Source organism: Alexandromys fortis, unplaced genomic scaffold (genome assembly GCF_014885135.2).
Source record: "Alexandromys fortis isolate MF-2015 unplaced genomic scaffold, M_Fortis_MF-2015_v1.1 scaffold_197, whole genome shotgun sequence".
NCBI classification, from domain to species: Eukaryota; Metazoa; Chordata; class Mammalia; order Rodentia; family Cricetidae; genus Alexandromys; species Alexandromys fortis.
The window spans coordinates 854,373-874,145 of NW_026068072.1; the positions used below are offsets into that span (position 1 = coordinate 854,373).

The window sequence follows — 19,773 nt, forward strand, 5'->3', positions numbered from 1 at the left end:
TCTAGAAACCAGTGAGTGGAGCTATGTGCCAATAAAACTTTATTTGTGCACTCTGACCTTTGAATTTCTCATAGTTTTCACACAAATGGTGTTCTTTTGATTGCTTTCAACTGTTTAACCCCATAGGAACTATTGCTCTCAGGCCAGAAAAACACAGATAAACTCATCATTTGCAGAGCCCTCTTGAAAAAAGACTAAAAGTGAATTACAATACAATAAATTCTGTATGGTTCAATTTTATAAATTAAACATGTGCACCGGAAACAAGGCTTGTCTAGTATCTACTGTTGATCCACGTGGAATTATATCTTTACTTCTCTTTTTGTGTATCCATAATTTTCTAAGTTTGTGCATTTGTTTGTTTAAGGCTTTATGTGTGTTGGCTTTCTTATACAGCCCAAGTTGGCCTCAAACTCAATCCTCCTGCCTCAGCAGTGCCAGGATTACAAATGTGCACTACACTCCGGGCTAAAGGGCTGAATTCTCAGCAACGAGTGCAACATCCCTTTGGTGACTGTTTTCATAGTGCGATAAACGAAAGGAGAAAGGAAAGTAACAGTCGAGTGGGTGGGGCTAGAAGCTCTGCCCAATCAGTATGCCCAGAAAATGACCTTTAATACAAAGCTTGCTCAGGGTACCTGGGCTCTCCAAGGGCTTCAGCTTCAAAAAGTGTTGCCTCCACAAGCGTCACTTTGTCAAGGCCAAAGAGGCAAGAGGAGGGGAGATAGGAAAGGTGCCGCGTCCCAGGAATATCTCGAGGCACTTGTGTGCTGGGTAATGTTTTCTCCAAACAACATCACTGAGTGCCCACCTAGGACGCTAGTTTGCGAGGTGGGCTCCATCCTATAGCGGCCCAAGCTAAACTCGCATCTCTTTGGGAGGAAGGTGGGGAAAGATAGGGTGTCCAGGGGCGGACAGCGGATCTGGACTGGGAGGGGTACACGAGTTTGTAAAAGCAGTTACTAAAATCGCGGGCTTACTTACTTTCCTGTGCGCTCAGGGAAACAGACCTTGCATTTAGCGGGGCTCATGTTGCCCGGCCCACCGGCCAATCCTAGCCGGCTCCCATGGGGATGCGCAGTTTGCAACCCCTAATCCCAGGGAGCAAGCCCCGTTCCCAAGGCACAGCACGGTCGCCAGGTCGCCACCAGAGTCGGAAGCGTTCTCCCGGAGGGCCTCTGACCGCAGCTTGCGACAGCTGCAACAAGCGGAGCAGTGCGCCTCGCAGGCCATCCCGAACTGCTCTCCACTCTCGGAAGCTGAAGCAAAGCCCCGCCTGGCCACGCCCTGCTAGAATGACCGACCTCCTGCCAGTCCCCTACACCTCCCACCAGGCTATGTGGCTCCACCCACGCCCCTACGGCTCGGCCACGCCCCAGGGCCTCGCCCCCAGCCAACTCCCAGTTCCGACCAGGCCACGCCCCCAGAGAGCTGTCCCGCCCGGGCCCCGCCTCCCCTGTCCCCAAGCCACCCCCGCTCCTGCTCCGGACCACCGGTGAACTCATGGAGTCTGTCCTCTTCCTCCCAGCAACCCCGGAGATGTTTCACAGCCCTCTACACTGCACTCTATAAGTTTGACATGCACGGTAGGGATCCGATGAAAATCCTGAAACTGAAGAGGCAGTCACTTTTGTGCTGGTTACAGAGGCGGGGGGGGGGGGGGGGGGGGGGGGGGCTCAAAGAGGTTCCCACGTTCAGTTTAAAGATGTTTTAAGTTACATTTATTATTTTTATAGACAGGGGGTGGACCTCCCTCAGCAAGTGTGGAGATCAGGGAACAATTAATTTGTGGGAGTCGGTTCTCGCCTTCCACCACGTGGGTCCTGGGGATTGCTTGGGTTACCAGGCTTTTTTACTCATTGGAGCCACCTCACAGCCACCGAGGTCTCTATTAAGCATCAACAAAATCGGAAAAAGTCCAGGAGGCTCCCTGGGCTCATCCCCACCACACCTTGGCTTCACAGATGAGGAAGGCGTGGACCGGAGAAGAGAAGGCCCTCACAGGGACAGGACTATACATAAGCACGTTCTGAAGGACTGCATAAAAATCCTGCAATGAACTCTGGGGGGCGGGGTGGGGTGGGGGCGGGGTTACTGAGGGCGTAGCTTAGTGGTAACCCCTGATGGCACCTGTTCCCTGAGCTATACGCCCAGGATCTCCCTCTAGAGGGCCACTAAGCACCCCACAGCCATGTGAACAGGAACCCTTGCCCCAGTTATACAAGAGTCGGAGATTCTGGGAGGCCTGCATTAGACAATTGAAGAAAAACAAAAAAGGATGGGCCAAATTCGCAGTTTAGATTTTCTAGGTCTCCCCACCCCAACCATGGTTTTTAGCCTCACCTCCTCAAAAAAGAAGAGGAGGAAGAGGAAGAAGGAAGGAAAGAGACAGGGAGGAAGGGAAGGAGGGAGGAAACCCACAATAGGTTGATTTGGTTTTCTTCTTGTAAGTTTCGGCACGACCTATCCTCCCACTGACTAAGTAACAAAGACCCCCAAACAGCCTCCCTTCCCGCTCAGGATCCTGCAGAAAAGTCTGGCTCTGCAGCTTCCTGACAGCCGCACTCCCAAAGCTCCCTCAATCTTCTGTGGATGTTCTAACTTGGGGCTAACAGTGTGGACGGCACCATGTGAAGACCAGCTCCCCAGTGGATCAGCTGCAAGCTTGACGCAGATTTGTCTGAATTCTTTTTTGACAGGAGAGAGGAAGTCGTGGTCCAGCAGAGATCTGATCTCAGCACTGGCTCGACAGACATGCTGACAGCGTGGACTCGGTAGAGCTAGTGAGCGTGGACCTCTACCTCTGGGCTCTGCTCCCCCGAGCCCAGAACTCTCGCCTAGTGCGAGGAAGAAACCAGATGCAGCACGCCCTGGGACTGTACTTCGCCAGACCACCAAGGTCATCCGAACCGTGCAGGTCAAATTCTATTTTGGTGTTTCTGCTGCTGCCCAGGCTGGCTTCAAACCTTTGGGTTTGGGCCATCCTCCTGCCTCAGCCATCCTAGGCGGCCAGACTCCGGGTGGCACCACCACACCCCGGCTGATTTCCTTCCGCCTGCATATATTAAGGAATAAAGATGGAAAGGATGGAACACTACACACCCTGGTGTGCCACTCTGCCTGCGGACAAACCAACATGTGCTTTTCTCTTTTTTCTTTTCTTTCCCTTTTTTTTCCCCGTTTTTCTTTTGAACTGAGACAGGGTCTCAAGTAGCTGGCCTTGAACTCCTGACCTTCTTGCCTCAGCCTCCCCGGTGCTGGGTTTACAGGCATGAGCTCCCCTCCCCAATGGCTGCGCTGCTGAATGAAATTGCTCAGATGGGACCGACCATGGCTCCACCTCATTTTTAAGCCTTTCTCTTGTGCTATCAGCAGCTAAATTTAACTTTTGGGTATTGCAGAGGGAAAGTCTTGGTCAGTTGCAAGACACACACTCAACAAGAATCTCTTGCAACAAGAATCTGATTGCAAGAGGCTGGCTGTGGGGTGGAAAACTGTGTTCTGACAAACTTGGCTGCCCTACCCTCCAATGTGACCTTGACTGAACCCTTCTCTGCACTTTCTGATCTATAAAACCACCGCATAATTTGCTTTCACTGAAAGAAAACTCAGGAATAATGCTCTAGCTCAGCTGGTCATGTTTGCCCACACACGGCAAGCCCAGGCTCACACATGCACGTGCCTGTGATCCCAGCACCGGAGAGTGGGGAGGGGAACAGGGTGATCAGGTGGTCAAGGTTACCCTTGAACAGCCCAAATTCACCCCCAGAACTCACAAGGTAGAAGAACTAACTCCAGAAAACTGTTCTCTGACCTCCACACGCTCCATGGCACATGTGTACACATGTGCAATACAACCACACACATACTGCACACATACCACACACATGCAACAAAACCACACACATGCCACACATGCCACACACAACATACCCATATGTAAACACTACACATACAACCACAACTACACACCTGACCACACACTTATAGTACACACACTAACACATAACACAGCGCACAGTCCTCCCTTTGAAACTCCCAGGGCCCATGTACATTGGGATTCGGAATGTGTTTTTTAGAAAGGCTAAATTGTGTTCTCCGTGTTATCACACTGATAATTCAGCACAGGGAGGGAAGCCTGCAGATAAGACAGCTCAGCACTGTGGAGAGAGAGAGTCCGCTTTCATAGCTTTACCCTCAGCAGCGCAGTGTCCTAACCCTGAACCCCATCCTGTCCCACCTAATCCACCCACAGCATGCAGTCAGCGCCACAGTCTGTCCCTGTTAGGACAGGGGACAGTGGCAGTTTTGAACCCAGGTGTCTTACACCAGGTCCACTGTGCACCAAATCTACGGGTACATAGTTGGCAGGAAGGGTTACACTGCATCCGGGGTTTGTGACCTGCACCTCAGAGACTGTGAGCAACTGTTTTGACACACCACACGATGTGCTTATTGGCTCTGTTTCTATGAGTTATGGGAGAATTTGAACCCTTGACGACCAACCAAGTCCAGAAAAGGACCAAAGAGTATCAGTATCCATCAACATATTCTTCCATCAGTCTATTCCTCTAGTCAATCTCTCATCCACCCTTCATCTACCCATTCTTCTCTGTAGTCAGCACCCATCCATCTATTCAGCTATCCATCTACATATATCCATCCATCCATCCATCTATCCTTCTAAGCACCCATTCAGCCTTCCATCCACCCATCTACTCATCCATCCGTCTACCTATCTATCCATTGATCCACCTGAAGAGTCCAAGAAAAAGAATATAAAAATGTAGATTCCAAAGAGAGCGATGTAGAAATAAAGAAATATAAAGTTGTAAGTCTAGGAGAATGAGAGCAGACTGTCAGCAGCTTTCTCAGCAGCTTGAGGATGAACTATTAACAGTGGGCTATTTCACTTTACAACCCACAGCTCTATTTACAAGACCGGAGCTTCTCTCTGCAAACTGAGAGTAGTGTTCTGGCCATCCTTGATAAATGACAGATGTGAACTGAGTTAACCTTTAGGAGACAGAGATGCTGACCTCTGGGATAGGCACTGTCTCTGTTATGGGAAACTGGCACCATTAAAGGGGAGGCAGGGGCTTCAGTACACACCGCCCCGAGGTACCAGGAGAGACGGTGGACAAGGCAGAAACACGGGTTTGACTAATGAGCTCTGAGAAAGGAGGTTGTAAAGTGACAGGCAGCCTTTATCTGAGTTTTACCTTGAGATAGGGTGAAGAACTTTCTTCTAGCCAGGTGGTGGTGGCACATGCCTTTAATCCAATCCCAGCACTTGGGAGGCAAAGGCAGGCATATCTCTGTGAGTTCGAGGCCAGCCTGGTCTACAAGAGCTAGTTCCAGGACAGGCTCCAAACCTACAGAGAAACCCTGTCTCGGGGGAAAAAAAAAAAAAAAAAAAAAAACAACCAACAACAAAAAAAGAACTTTCTTCTATCTTCTAAGTTTCCAGCCTAAGAACCAATTATTCTAATTTATTAACCCTCTGATATTACTAGCAGTCCCTTTTTCTAACTAATTGCTAAAGACAACTGTTGTCTTGCAATTAGTGACTTTCACTGTAATCTCCTCTGAAACATATTTCATGATTGCTGCCTAGTTACCCATTGACGTTAGAACCTACTCCCCTCTCTTAGGGTCTCCGTTGACTGGCCCACTAGTCGGGACAAGATCATAAAAATTCCTTTGTTCAGACCTAATGCTTGGTGCCCCTACTTAGAAACCGGCCTTTGGCCACAGCCTAATAAACACCATCTCTAGCTGTGGTCTCAGCTAGCTGATAAGCTTCTGTGCCCCGTGGTATTGTTTGGGTTTTTGTTTGTTTGTTTGTTTTAAGTTTGCTTCTGGTTTTCCTGGAATCTGGTTTCTGGAATAAAGTTTGCTTCTGGTTTATTAGACTTTGGTGGACTGTCCCCATCTTTGCGCGAACCCCTGGACTCAACACACCAACCATCCATCATCAGTTTCCACATTTGTATCTTTGCATGCGCCAGAATGTAGATTTTGTCTGTAAAGAGCACACATCACTTATTTTGTCCATGCGTTTGGCAAATATTCAGAGGCTACCGTAGCCAGTGCTGGGCGGGGCGGTGAGCAAAGGCAGACCCCGCACTCAGGGACTTGCTCCCCAGCACAGGAGAGAGGCCACACACACAAGCAGATAAAGACATAGCGGGCACAGATAAAAACAGAGTGGGCTCTGAAGAAGCTAGGAGCTAGACTACAGAAACTAAAGGCGGGTCAGGGACAGGGAGCGCTGGGTAGCAGGTCCTTACAAAGATGAAAAGGAGGAGGCCAGTCCATCCTTAGTGTCACCAAAAATTCTAGGATAGTGACAGCCACTGAAAGTGCAAGTCCCAAATCGTGTGGTCACCACAGGCCTTTAATCCCAGGACTCAGAAGCAGGGGCAGGTGGATCTCTGTGAGTTCAAGGCCAGTCTGGTCTATAGAACAATTTCCAGGACAGTCAGAGCTACACAAAGAAACCCTGTTTTAAAAAACAAAAGACAGAAGAGTGCGAATCCCTGCTGTGGGATGTGGGGAGGGGGGCTGGTGGGAACAAAGGAGCCTTCAGTGTAGAAGGAGAAAGAGCCAAGGAGGAGGGCTCTAGGAAGGTGAGGACGAAGTAGGAAGGAAGGAGCTTCCGCCTGCCACTGCGGCCTGGCCAGAAGAAGCCCGTCTAGAAATTGGCACCTGCAGCAGAGCTGGAGCCAGAGGGCTTGATCAGAAGCCACAAGAGGCCACAGACATGTCATTTCCGCCATGGTTCTTACAGAAGGGCAGACACCCAGGCTTCTCCCAGGTCTTCACTAGCTGTGTTTGCAATGGGAAGAAGCCAAGACAATCGGCTAAACCTCTAGTCTGGGTATCCTTCCACAGAAACTGGGTATCCCAAGATTTTAGGAGACCCAGCGAGCAGCTGCTGAGATGTGAGGATATTCCCCTGAAAAGTTATCAGGTTGAAGACTTAAGCTCCAAATTCATATGCTGTATTCATATCTGGAGACAGGGCCTCGGGGAATTAAGATGAGGTCATGAGGATATGACCCCCACCCCATGATGGCGTTAATGGCTTTATAAGAAGAGGAAGTGGGACCTGAGCTGGCATTTTAGCCTGTCTCCTCGTGTGATACCTCTGCCATATTAGGATGCTAGGCAAGGCCCCCACCAGGTGGCAGGCCCTGCTGCTCCTGGACTTCTCGGAACCAATGAGCTCTATCTGTCTCTCTCTCTCTCTCTCTCTCTCTCTCTCTCTCTCTCTCTCTCTCTCTCTCCCCTCTCTACCCCCCACCCCCCGTTGTCTAAGACAGGCTTTCTCTGTGTAGCCTCGGCTGTCCTGGAACTCACTGTAGAACAGGCTGGCCTCAAACCCATAGAAAAATCCACCTGCCTCTGCCTCTAAGTGCTGGGATTAAAGGCATGTGCCACCACTACCCAGCTTCCACCTGGGGTTCTTTAACTGGTAACTAGTTACCCACACGCTCCTCTTTCCCAGCTGGGCTGAGAGCTCTAGAAAGCCACTTTGCTGGCATGGGGCCCTGGGCCCACAGCAGGTGCACACAGTGGGTGCACACAGCAGAAGCATACAGCAGATACACACAGCAGGTGCACGCAGCAGGTGCACACAGCGGGTGCACACAGCAGGTGCACACAGCGGGTGCACACAGCAGGTGCACACAGCGGGTGCACACAACGGGTGCACACAGCAGAAGCATGCAGCAGATATACACAGCAGGTGCACGCAGCAGGTGCACACAGCGGGTGTACACAGCAGAAGCATGCAGCAGGTGCACACAGTGGGTGCACACAGCAGGAGCACAGAGAAGGTGCACACAGCAGATGCACACAGCAGGAGCATGCAGCAGATGCACACAGTGGGTGCACACAGCAGGAGCACAGAGGTGCACAATTAGTGATTCTGAAAGGAAGGAACAGGAAGCAAAGAAGTCAGGCCTTGCCTTCTGCTCTTCACATAGCTACCCTCAGGTATTGGCTTAGGTGCTGGGGAAGGATGCAAATCCCACTGCAAATCAAGGATACGAAAGTCACTCTAAGTTCTCTCCTAACTCCCAGTATGAAGAGAAGGTACGTTACCTCATAGTGGGTGTGTGGGACTCAGGGTCACTTGAGTTTGGTGCAGCCTCCAGAGACAGGGTGCCCAGGCTGGGCCTGCTGCCCTTCCGGGGAGAATCCCTGAAGGAGCCAGCACTGGGGTCCTCATCAGAGGAGTTGTCATCGAAGGAGCCCAGGATAAAGTTGGTCATCAGCTGTCTCTTGATGTGTGCCTGTTTCTTGTCCTCTCTGGAGGGGGGTTTGGCTTGCTGGCCTGGAGGCCTGGCAGGAGAGGATAAACCATTGGTACCTGGGACTTCTGAGCCTTGGGCTGCTGTCCCATTGGTTTGGAGTTCTGGGGAGGGCCAGGTGTCATTGGAAGACAGTGGATTCCTTGGAGGCTTCTGGTGTGAGGGGGGCAGGGAGTTCTGACAACTGGCATCTCTGGGGCCTCTGTGGGAGGCTGGCTTCTCCTGGTCCGGAGTGTCCAGATTGCTGCAGTCGCCATGTTTTTGCAGGGGCTCCGCTGACCTGTCTGATTCCTCGCTTGAAAGAAGACTCGCTTCCTCCTTACTGCTGCTGAGTGGCTTGAAGTCTGTCATTGTCCCCCAGAGTTTTAACCAGGAAAACGTCAGGCAGGAAAAAACCAGGCAGGTTAAAAAGAGAAGCAAGACCATTCAGACACCTGTCAAGAGAAGAGAGAGCTTACAGTTACAACCAAGAGATTTCTCTCCTAATGCAGCAAGTGGGGCAAGGGTATTGGAGGTCCTATACTGGAGGGACAGTGAGCAGAGAAATAGGGTTCTCCTCTGACCTCAGGTCCTACCATGCTCCTGTGACCCAAGGCATGCTGCTAACCTCCTGGATGTGGGTATATTTTGTGACTTGAATATGTCCCCCCAAAGTTCATGTGTGATCCCCAATTAAACAGTGCAGGAGGCAGTGAGGAAGAACACGGCAGGCGGAGAGGATGTCAAGGGTGGGTCTCTTGCTCTCTTGCGCATCTGCTTCTACCAGGGGTGAGGTACAAGAAGATTCTCATGAAACATAGGCTTTTCAACATTGGGCTTCCAGCCTCAAACCAGGAACTAAAGAGGTATTCTTGAGGCTGGATAGATGGCTCAGCAGCTAAAAGCACTGGCTGCTCCTGCAGAGGATCTGGGTTCAATTCCCAGCACCCACCTAGCAGTTCACAACTATCTATAATTCCAGTTTCAGGGGAGCCTAGGCCTTCCTCTGACCACAGAAGGCACCAGACACACATGTGGCTGTGTGTGTGTATGTGTGTGTGTGTGTGTCGTGTGTGTGTGTGTGTGTGTGTGTGTGTGTCTGTGGCAGGCACAAGAACTATAGGCAACTAAGGAATGCTGGGAGCAGGAGAAATAGTCTTCCTCAGGGAAGAGCACACCAACTGGTTATCCAATACCAAATGGTCAGCCCGGAAAACATGCAAGTAACATTATCTGGTCTGAGTAGGTTGTACATTTAGGGATAGATATGCATATGCATATATGCATGTAACAATAATAATAATAAAAAGACCAAGAATTGGAAAACAGCAAAAAGGAGTCTATGGAAGGGTTTGGAGGGAGGATAATACTATAATTATATTAGTCTCAAAAAATACTGACAAAAGAAGAAACAAATCTTTCTTTAAAAAGATAAATAAATCTTTTAAAAGGATTCATCTGTTCTTTATAAATACAGTCTCAGATACTTTAAGATCACAACCAACATTTGCTCAACATAAGCCACCCATGAGAAAGAACTAAAGAACGTAATACACCACAAAGGACTTTGTTCTAGAAGCATTATTTATTACATCAAAAACATGGAAAAATTTCAAATATTCTTTAAGGCCCAGCATGGTGGCACACACCTTCAATCCCAGTACTCAGGAGGCAGAGGCAGGTGGATCCCTGTTGCATCCCAGACCAGCCTGGAATACATACTGAGACCATTTCAAAATAAAAAAGATAAAAGATAAAAAGACATAGATAAAAGTCAGATGTCTTTTAACTGAGGAATAAACAGAATGAGGCCCCTCTACACAATGGAGTATTACTCGGCCGTAAAAAGGAATGAAGCCGTCTGTGATTCACACTGCAACATGGCTGAATCTGAAAACCTTGCGCCAATCATGAGAAAACACAGATTATAATTCTGTATCTTCAAAATGTCCAGACCAGGCTAACCCCAGACAGGAAGATTCGTGGTTACCGAGGGAAGTGGGATGGGAACGATGTTCGGGGGATGGAATCTAAGGTGTACTGTGACCACAGGCACTCTGAACACACTGACAGCGCTGGCATGTTCTAGTTTTCTAGGATGTATTTATTTTATGTATAGGAGTGTTTTGCAAGCATGTATGTACGTATATCATGTATGTACCTTGTGCCCTTAGAGCTTAAAAAAGAGCATCAGGAGCCGGGCCGTGGTGACACACGCCTTTAATCCCAGCACTCGGGAGGCAGAGGCAGGTGGATCTCTGGGAATTTGAGGCCAGCCTGGTCTACAAGAGCCAGTACCAGGACAGGCTCCAAAGCTACAGAGAAACCCTGTCTCAAAAAACAAAGCAAAAGAAAACAAAACAAAAAGAACATCAGGCATCAGGTCAGGTCTCCTGGAGTTAGGGATGGCTGTGAGCCACCATGTGGGTGCGGGGAACTGAATTTGGGTTCTTTGCAAGAGCAGCCAGTGCTCTTAGCCACTGAGTAGTCTCTCCAGCCTTGCGAATTTGTTCTTTACATAAGTGGTTTATTGTTGTAGGAAGTCCTTCTTTTTATGTACCGCTTTTATTGGTTAATGAATAAAGAAACTGCTTTCGGCCAGTGGCTTAACAGAAGATAGCCAGGCTGGAAAATATATATATAGAGAGAGAGTAGGCAGAGTCAGTGAGAAGCCATGTAGCCCCACCAGAGAGAGATGCTGGACAGTACCTTGCAGGTAAGCCACAGCCACGTGGTGATACACAGATTAATAGAAATGGGTTAAATTAAGATGTAAGAGCTAGCCAATAAGAAGCTAGAGCTAATGGGCCAAGCAGTGGTTTAATTAACAGTTTCTGTGTGGTTATTTTGGAGCTGAGCAACCAGGAACAAACAAGCAGCCTCCTACAATAGATTATATGTCATATAAATGACTTGTATGCTACATAAATGACTTGTATGTTATGCAAGTGACTTGTATGCTATGTAAACTACTTGTGCATTATGCAAATTACTTCTGTGCTCTGTAAATATCTTGTATGTATGTGGATGACTTGTGTGTTATGTAAATGATTTATATGTTATGTAGATGACTTGTGTGCTATGTAAATACCTTGTGTGCTATGTAAACTACCAGTGCATTATGTAAATTACTTCTGTGCTCTGTAAATACCTGTGTACTATGTGGATGACTTCTGTGCTCTGTAAATACCTTGTGTGCTATGTGGATGACTTGTGTGCTCTGTAAATGACTTTAGCCACATTGCTAGCCTTCTGCACCAACAAACACCTCTGCAGACTTAACTAACGATGCTGAAAACACTGGGAAGAAACTGGATCTGTATTGCACACTGACTTTTCTGCCACTGTTCTCTAAACAATGCCGTCTAATGGCTCTCTAGCATTTACACCGTGTGGGGTTATAAGTAACCCAGAGATTGGAGTATGGAGGGGCTGCGTGTAGGCATCAGGTAAACACACCATTGTATGAGGGATTTTGGTATCTGTGGAGGTAGGGGTCAAGGATGGCTGCAAACCACCCAAGATCAGTGTTGCTGCTGTGGCTAGCTTCCTCTACTTCCTCACAGTGTCACGGCTGTCCTCATGCCCTGGAGGAAGGACTGCATCCTGACCCAGGGCAAGCGCACCTGACCCACACTCACAACTAGAATGGACTCTCAACAAAACCACAGAAGGCCGGCCCTGGGGTCTGGAGTACAGTCGTCTGTGCTGCAGACTGAGCAAGCATGGGTGGGGTGACTGAATTAGGATTCCGATTCTAACCCCAGTTCTTCCTCTCACAGCTCTGCCCTCTGATGAGCAGATAATTACTGTCTGAAGGAAATATCTTTTAAAAAGAAGTGGGATTTGGGCCCAGAGAGATTGTCGACTAAATGTGGTAGCTATGTAAGCCGGAAGATCTGCATTCAATCCCCGGAGGCCACAAGAAAAACTGGCTATGGTGGCACATCTGTAATCCCAGTAATCCCAGTGCCCATGTGGCGAGATGGGAGGGGAGACAGGTAAGTCATTCAGAAACATGTGGGTCCGGCAGCACAATGGAAAAAAATCAGAGAGACACTGCTTCAAAAAACAACAGGTGGCTGGGCAGTGGTGGCGGGAACACTCAGGAGGCAGAGGCAGGCGGATCTCTGTGAGAGAAACCCTGTCTCCAACAACAACAACAACAAAATCCAACTCCCAGGAAAGTTATCTTCTGACCTCTACAGGCAGGCCAGCCTGCTCACACAGAGAAATCTCCTAAAATCATGGTTTGGACATCTCTGAAGCCAGTCTGCTGGCCTGGCTAAGGCTGTAGCTGAGGGCCGAGTGGGTGCTTGCCCAACAGGCATGCAGCCTTGGGGTACCCGAACTCCCCCAGAGAAGAACTAGACTGACCAATGCGGTCACGGTTATGTCAGAAACACTGCAAAATCAGGACGCACAGCTCAGGCCTGTGGCGTCTAAACGGCGTCTTCTTTTGTAATTTCCACACAACATTCTTTAGGGAAATGGAAAGTGTTCTTGGGTTTTCCTGGAAATGTGGGAGCCATGTGTGGACCTCATGACCGCTTGGCAGTTGGATCTCTGTGCCGTTGGCAAGGAGCTCTGGGTAAGGAACAAACTCAGGTTTTATTTTCTTTGAAGGTCGTCAAGTTTCTTTTTTAAAGAAAAGCGAGTCAAGAGTGAGTCGGTGTCAACGTCATGGTCATCTCAGCTGACACACACAGAAACTGATAAATCCCACACCTTTCCCTGACTGAAAAAAAAAAACCATTTAGGGAACCAGAAATAGGAGGGGGTCTTAAAATAACAATGACACGCCCCCAAAGACCAGAGATGAGACTGGGAAAGACACCTGTCCGGTTCTAGCCGAGCAGGCACCTACACAAGGAGAGCAGAAACACAGGCTATCTGCAGAGGGTTTGGCCCTGCACAGACAGAAGTCCCAAAGGTCCGGGGGTTGGGAGGGGGATGAAGACAGAGAGAAATCGAGCACTACTAGGAGGGGTAAGTTTAATTTGTAGGACCAAACGTCAGCATCCCAGGATTAACCGTGTTCCTAACACCAGCAAACGGCAAGCTGACATCAGTTTACAGTGACATCAAAAGAACAAAATACATGGGAACAAATGGATCCAAAGAGCTGGAAGGCATGTATACTGACACGGGCTCAATAAGGCTTGCATACACAGACCGACACGACATGCTGAAGGACTAGAACACTCACTGTTGCTGAGGTAGCCTCCCCGCACAGTGATACAGGCGGATGTAAAATCACAAGGGAGCCCATAGGCAAAATAATGCTTCGAAGAACAATGGGCTGAGGATGGGGCTCATGGGTGGTGTGTCTGGCTAGCATGCACGAGACCCTGGGTTCGCTCCCTAGGACTGTGTACAATTGCATAAGGCAGCACAGGTCTGGAATGGTAGCAAGTGGAAGGTGGAGGAGAGAGGATCAGAAGTTCAGGACAGTCACTGGCCACATGGAGACTTTGATGCCAGCTTGGACTGTATGAAACCCTGCCTCAAATCTTCTTTTTCTCCAAATCAAAGACAATTCCCAATTTCTAAACTTCCTCCAGGGTTGGGGAGACAGTTCAGCAGCAGGGGCTGTGTGGCATGCATGAAACTCCGGGTTTGATCCCGGGACCAACAAAACATGACTGGAGCTGTGGTGAACTGTGGTGCTGATGTGGGGATACAGGGCAGAGAGGGGAGATTCAGACAGAGCCACGCCTGTGATGAGGCAAGCAAGAGGAGTCGCAGCAGCCTGCTGCTGGAACAATCTGTCCATCACATGCAGATGGATGAGGCTGGACCCCTGTTCCATGTAGCATCAGAATCAACTCCATGGGCCAAGCTAGAAAATTCACAAACCTTCATGAGGCAGGTTTGATGATGGATTCTTAGATATGGTTCAAAGGTGTGAGCGACATTAAAAATTGATAAACTTGACTTCATCGATTTTTTTTAAAAATTTGGGCTGGCAAGACAACTCATCAAGAAAAGTTGCTCACCATCAAGTCTGATAAGGTGAGTTCAAGTCCCCAAACCCACATGGTGGAAGGAGAGAACAGACACCATCTACCGACTTCCTCTGACCTCCATGTGTGTACACACACACTCGCAGGTAAACAAATGTAATTCTAAAACACCCAGATGCCTGCAATGCATGTGCGGGAGAAGCTGAAAGCAAAGGACTGATTTTGGCACGTGTGTGTGCATGTGATGACGTGTGCCCGGGTACACATGAAGCCCTGAGGCTGACACACATTGCTCTCCACCTTATATACTGAGCCTATACACTCCACCTTGTATAGAGAACCTAGAGCTTCTAGCCAACCAGCTTGCCCTACAAATCCCACCCCATGCTCCCACCTGCTGGAGGTAAGGTGGGTGCCATGGCAACCAGGCTTGTTTCTATGGGTGCTGACTTGACAAATACTTTACCTCACTCTGCCTCAAGGACTGTGAGTTCAAGGTCAACTTAAGCTGTACAGTAGGAGAATAAACCAAAGTAAGGCCTGCAACAACAGGGACACTCGACGTCAGACCCGAACCTTCAATATGCTATATGCTGACAAAGCAAGTGGGACACTTGATGTTGGGCTGGAATCTTCAATATGTTGAGCCCAAACCAACCGCTTCTTGACACTTGGCTCAGTCGGTTCCTTATAGCAATGGGGCAAAACAACAAGTGTGGGGGAGGGGCGGTGCCTGCTGCTGCTGGGAAGTTAACTAACTGAGCAAATGCTGAGGAAGACAGTATGGAGTGGGTCCATAAAAAGAATGGTGTGCAAAGCCGGGATTGGTGACACGGGCAGAAGCTGGTGAATCTGTGAGTTCGAGGCCAACCTGGTCCAGGACACCTAGGACTACATAGAGAGACCCTGCCTAACAAAACAAAAACGGAAAAAGAACACAGTGCCAGGCATGAGGTGGACACCCATCTTGCCAGTAAGGGAGAGGTGGAGGCAAGAGGATGAGGAGTTGAAAGTTGAAGGTCATTCTCAGCTAAGGTGAGCTGAAGGCTAGCCCACCTGGGACACGCTATCTCAAATACATAAAACTAAGAGCAAGTCACAACACCAACTTATCCTGAGATCTAGCAAGGCCACTGTTATGTAGATCTCAGGAAAACTGGAAACAGGCACCTGTGTCCCTACAGGCACTCCAGGCTCCTTCCTGATGCCGAAGTCCAACCCCCTCCCCACTCCCTGGGACTCCCTCTGCCTTTGACATTAGAGGCAGGTTCCTCAAGGCCGTCCTGTTCTATACAGAATGCACCCCTGCTCCGCCCCTGCTCCGCCCCTGCTCTGCCTCTGCTCTGCCCGGCAGCCAGCAGTAGCATCAGCTCCCTCCGTGGGGACAACCAATGTCTCCAGGGCCAGTAAGATGGGTCCACAGCTAAAGGCGACTGCTGCCAAATCTGAGACGACCAGGGTTCAATCCCCAGGGCCCACATAATAGAAGGAGAGAACTGATTTCTACAAATCGCCCTCTGACCTCCACACAAATGCTGTGGCATGCACTTGCCTACATACGTAAACACACAAATCCATAAATGTAATTTAAAAAATTTTAAATGCCTCCAGAAATTAAGAAATGTATCATGAGGGCTGGAGAGATGGCTCAGTGGTTAAGAGCGTTGCCTGCTCTTCCGAAGGTCCTGAGTTCAATTCCCAGCAACCACATGGTGGCTCACAACCATCTGTAATGAGATCTGGTGCCCTCTTCTGGCCTTCAGGCATACAGACAGGATATTGTATACATAACAAATAAATAAATAAATAAATATTTTAAAAAATATTAAAAAAAAAAAAGAAATGTATCATGAGAGTCAAAACTCTGCCCTGGGGTGAGTACCAGTCTTTCTAATGCTTATGCCCCACCCTATATAGCTCCCTTTTGCTTCTGGATACTGAGTGAGAAACTTCTGAGTGTCTGGGGGGAGGGCAGGTGTCTCTCTACACAGCCCTGACTGTCCTGGAACTCACTAGGAGACCAAGCTGGCCTTGAACTCACAGAGCTCTGCCTTGGAGTGCTGGGATTATAGGTGTGCGACCCCAGGCCTGGCTGGGGGTTGCTTCTAACACTGTCGTCTCTCTTGCCCTTCATAAATTGTCATAAGAGGGCAATAAAACAGCAGCAAGGAAGGTCACCATCCTGAAAGCGGTTTACAAGTCCTCAGGAGAAGTTCTCTCTGTTCACTGGCAGATAGCTTTCCATGAGGTTGCAGAAGCAACCCTGGCACCCGCAGAGGCTTAACAGGTTCCTCAGGCAGGAGGGTGTGACGGGGTCAAGGGCCCTTCCACCCCTGGCTTCTGCAGAGAGGCCACTCCCATCTCACACACCCTGATGTCTGTACACTCAAGTACCCTCACAACCACACAAGCCTCTCTCCCCAGTCCTTTTCCCTCAGGGCTCAGTCCACCTTCGCCAAGACCTGTAGGCACAGATTAAGATGGAAGATATCTTCATCTTTCTTGACAAGGTGGCCTGTAGGGACATTCGCTTGTAGATCATTATGCCTGGCATGGTACTAAGCATGTGTTGGCGTTTAATAATGGCACTGGATAAGTAAACTTATGCACACACTGAGCGCCAAGCAATGGCATGAACTGAGCTAGACTTCTGCACTTTAGAGGCCTGGTTCCTGCAAGCGCACCTGCAGCAAAGAAAATGAGCAAAGGACACAAGCTGATGTCACCGCCACAGGAGGTGGCAGAGGGAGTGGGGAGCCAGGGAGAGACCCTGACACAGGCAAGTTCCACACGTGGACATATGAAATAGTGTTGTTAGAAATAAAGGACAGGCTCCAAAGCCACAGAGAAACCCTGTCTCGAAAAAAAAGAAAGAAAGAAAGAAAGAAAGAAAGAAAGAAAGAAAGAAAGAAAGAAAGAAAGAGCGAGCAAGTGTGTGAAAAGCATTTCAATTGTTGCTGAGGGAATAGCATGATGGAAAGAAAAACACCCGGATGGAGCGACCTCTGGTGATCTGATGACACACTCTGTGCTCACTCCCACTGGGAATGCAAACTCCATGGAACCTGCTTAGGAAACGCTTGTTGCATTTCCAACGTGCAACAGACAGTGGCTGGGACTATGGCTATGCTGTGCCCCTAAAGGGCCATGTGCTGGGGAGCTTGTGCGCAGCAGGAATGATGTTGGTGAGGACAGGACCTTTAAGACGTGCAGCCAGGGCAAGCTAATCCATCATGGAGACACAGACTACAGAAAGGACTGGTGCTGGCCTCCAGGTGCCTTAGGGCTTTGTGGGGATGAGATGCCATAAAAATCCCTCAGTTCTCCGGTCTCACCATATTCATGTGTACCATCAGGATGCCATCTGCCACACTGGGAAGTCACCAGAAGGCCCTAACCCAGAGCCAAACAGAAGCTAAGCATGTTCTTAGACCTCCAGAACTTTGAGTTAAATAAACTTTCTTTAAAAAAAAAATAGTATCAAGCATCAGGTACTTTGTTACCATGGAAAACAAACCTAGGCAGGCAGACACAGCGGTGGCTGGTGACGGTCTCGCTGAGTGCGCAGCAAGTGGACCACACTCAGACCTGGAAACTCTGATGAAGAGAAAAGGCAGCGCTTCCCAGGACTGCCTCCTCTCACTCCTTGTCAGTCTTACTCTGATGGGGAGCCGTGATTCTAACACCAAGCTTGGCCAAAGTTACCATGTAGAAACCTTTAGGGTTTTTTCCTTATGTATTTATTTAAAGACACAGTCTTACTATATAGCCCTGGCTGTCCTGGAACTCACACTGTGTAGACCAGGATGATCTCAAACTCACAGGGATCCATCTGACTCTGCCTCCCAAATGCTAGGATTAAAAGTATGCAGTGTCCATTTTCCTTCCTTCCTTGTTTGTTTATCATAGCATAGGGCCCAGAGGTCACAGGAACAGGAGTGAGTGCAAGTGGGGAACTGTTCTATAAAGCTGCCAAGACTCCCTCTGGGCCTGTCCCTCTCCCCCTACAAAACACAGAGCTTCCCCCTTGCTCGGGAGTTGCTCTCAGAACGGCATGTCCGCACACACTCAGTTTACACACAAGTGTGCCTGCTGAGGGCCTTCAAGGCTCCTCCGTCCATCCCTCCATTCCCAGAGCCTTGCGTTTGCATGAGCCTGCCCTTACCTGACTTCCACTTTAGAGTCTGGACACCTGAGGCTCAGAGCAGCTCAGTCTCTCAACCTATCTCAAACTCTGGCCTGTCACCCACACGTCCCCCTCTCAACACACAGATACAAATAATTACCATACGTCCCAGGGCACTCCAAGTTATGTTGGTCGTGTGCCTTTAAGAAGGGATGGCAGACCAAAGTCTCAGCTAACGGTTGCCAGTGGGAAGTGATCTGAGTTTTCAAAGCTCAGGGTCTAAAGTGGACAACAGGGACGGAAGGAGGGCCCCGAGTAGGCATCTGTCCCCCAAGTGGTTGCCTTCCCGTGAACTGACACAGCTGACCCCCAAACTGGATGCTTGTCAAAGGTTTTACTTAGTTTCTTTTCTCCCCAGGGCTAGACTAGAACCCAGGACCTCACCTGAGTGAGACAAATGCTCAATCTCTAAGCCACACCCCTAAGCTTATTTTTATTTCTTGCAATTCAAACCTAAGTAACAGCAGTCTGGTGCCCAAGCCACAAGCCTCCCGTGATGGATGCAGGAAGCTCTGGGCTCCAGCAAGTGCTGGCCAGCAGCCAGCACCACAGCGCAGCAGGTGGAGGGTATGCTTGCTGTCCACCACCACCACCCCCCAAAAAGAAAAAAACCCAACACATTCACCCTGTCTCTGCACAGTCTTGGAGGGACAGCATGTCAGTGTCCCGTAGCCCCCATCTATACTTGGACTTTTCCTCCCACCCAGTTTAGCTCCCGAGTGGTTAGGGCTACTTACCGACACTGGGGACACGGCCACCAGCTCCATTCTCATCTAGTCTCACAAGTGCCCACAGGGTGACTAAGGGAACCCAGCCTCCAAAGTATCACCTTTCAGTAGGAGGCTGTGGTGTGCTGTATCAGGCCACAGGGGAGGGGCTTGGCCCGCGCCCCAGGGCAGAGTGGGGTTGGAAGTCCCTGCAGCACGTCAGCACACCCTTACCTGTCACCACAGCTCTGGCCCTGGCACGGTCTTCACGGTCCTCACCTGCCTCTCTCCGTGACCTGGGCTTGCCAGCACAGAGGACCACCTCCCCTTGGCTTGCCACACTCCTGTACTTAAGCCTACTTTGCGTTCACGCAATCTTTCTCCTTGCCTAAGCCTGGTTCTCAGCCTGGGTCTCTGGAGTCTATTTTAAATGCTCCCACAGCCAGGACAGGTGGTGCCTTGTCCTCGGCCCTCCGACAACTGCCTGGAGAGGAGGGGGAGGCTCAGCATTTTTTTTTTTGATGGGCCACACTGGACACTGTGGAAAACGTCTCAGGATAGGAAGTGGGTGGCCAAGGACTTCCCAGCTGCCAGGAGAATGGCATAAAGCCAAC

The 19,773-nt window shown here is 49.4% G+C and overlaps 1 protein-coding gene across 3 annotated transcripts in view; it reads right to left on the minus strand.

The window, feature by feature from the left end:
• The window catches only part of Acacb (acetyl-CoA carboxylase beta), a 106,017-nt gene extending 86,716 nt beyond the window's left edge, over positions 1-19,301 (minus strand). For 2 of the 3 annotated variants that reach the window (XM_050121055.1, XM_050121054.1), the window contains exons 1-2: positions 19,190-19,301; positions 8,113-8,755 (exon numbers count right to left, since the gene is read on the minus strand). In XM_050121055.1, the coding sequence (XP_049977012.1) occupies positions 8,113-8,747 (635 nt within the window). In that variant the 5' untranslated portion in view covers positions 8,748-8,755; positions 19,190-19,301. Of the gene's footprint in view, positions 1-984; positions 1,228-8,112; positions 8,756-19,189 lie in introns of those variants that run through there. The other variant, XM_050121056.1, reaches the window with a different exon arrangement.
• Positions 19,302-19,773: the final 472 nt, after the last annotated feature.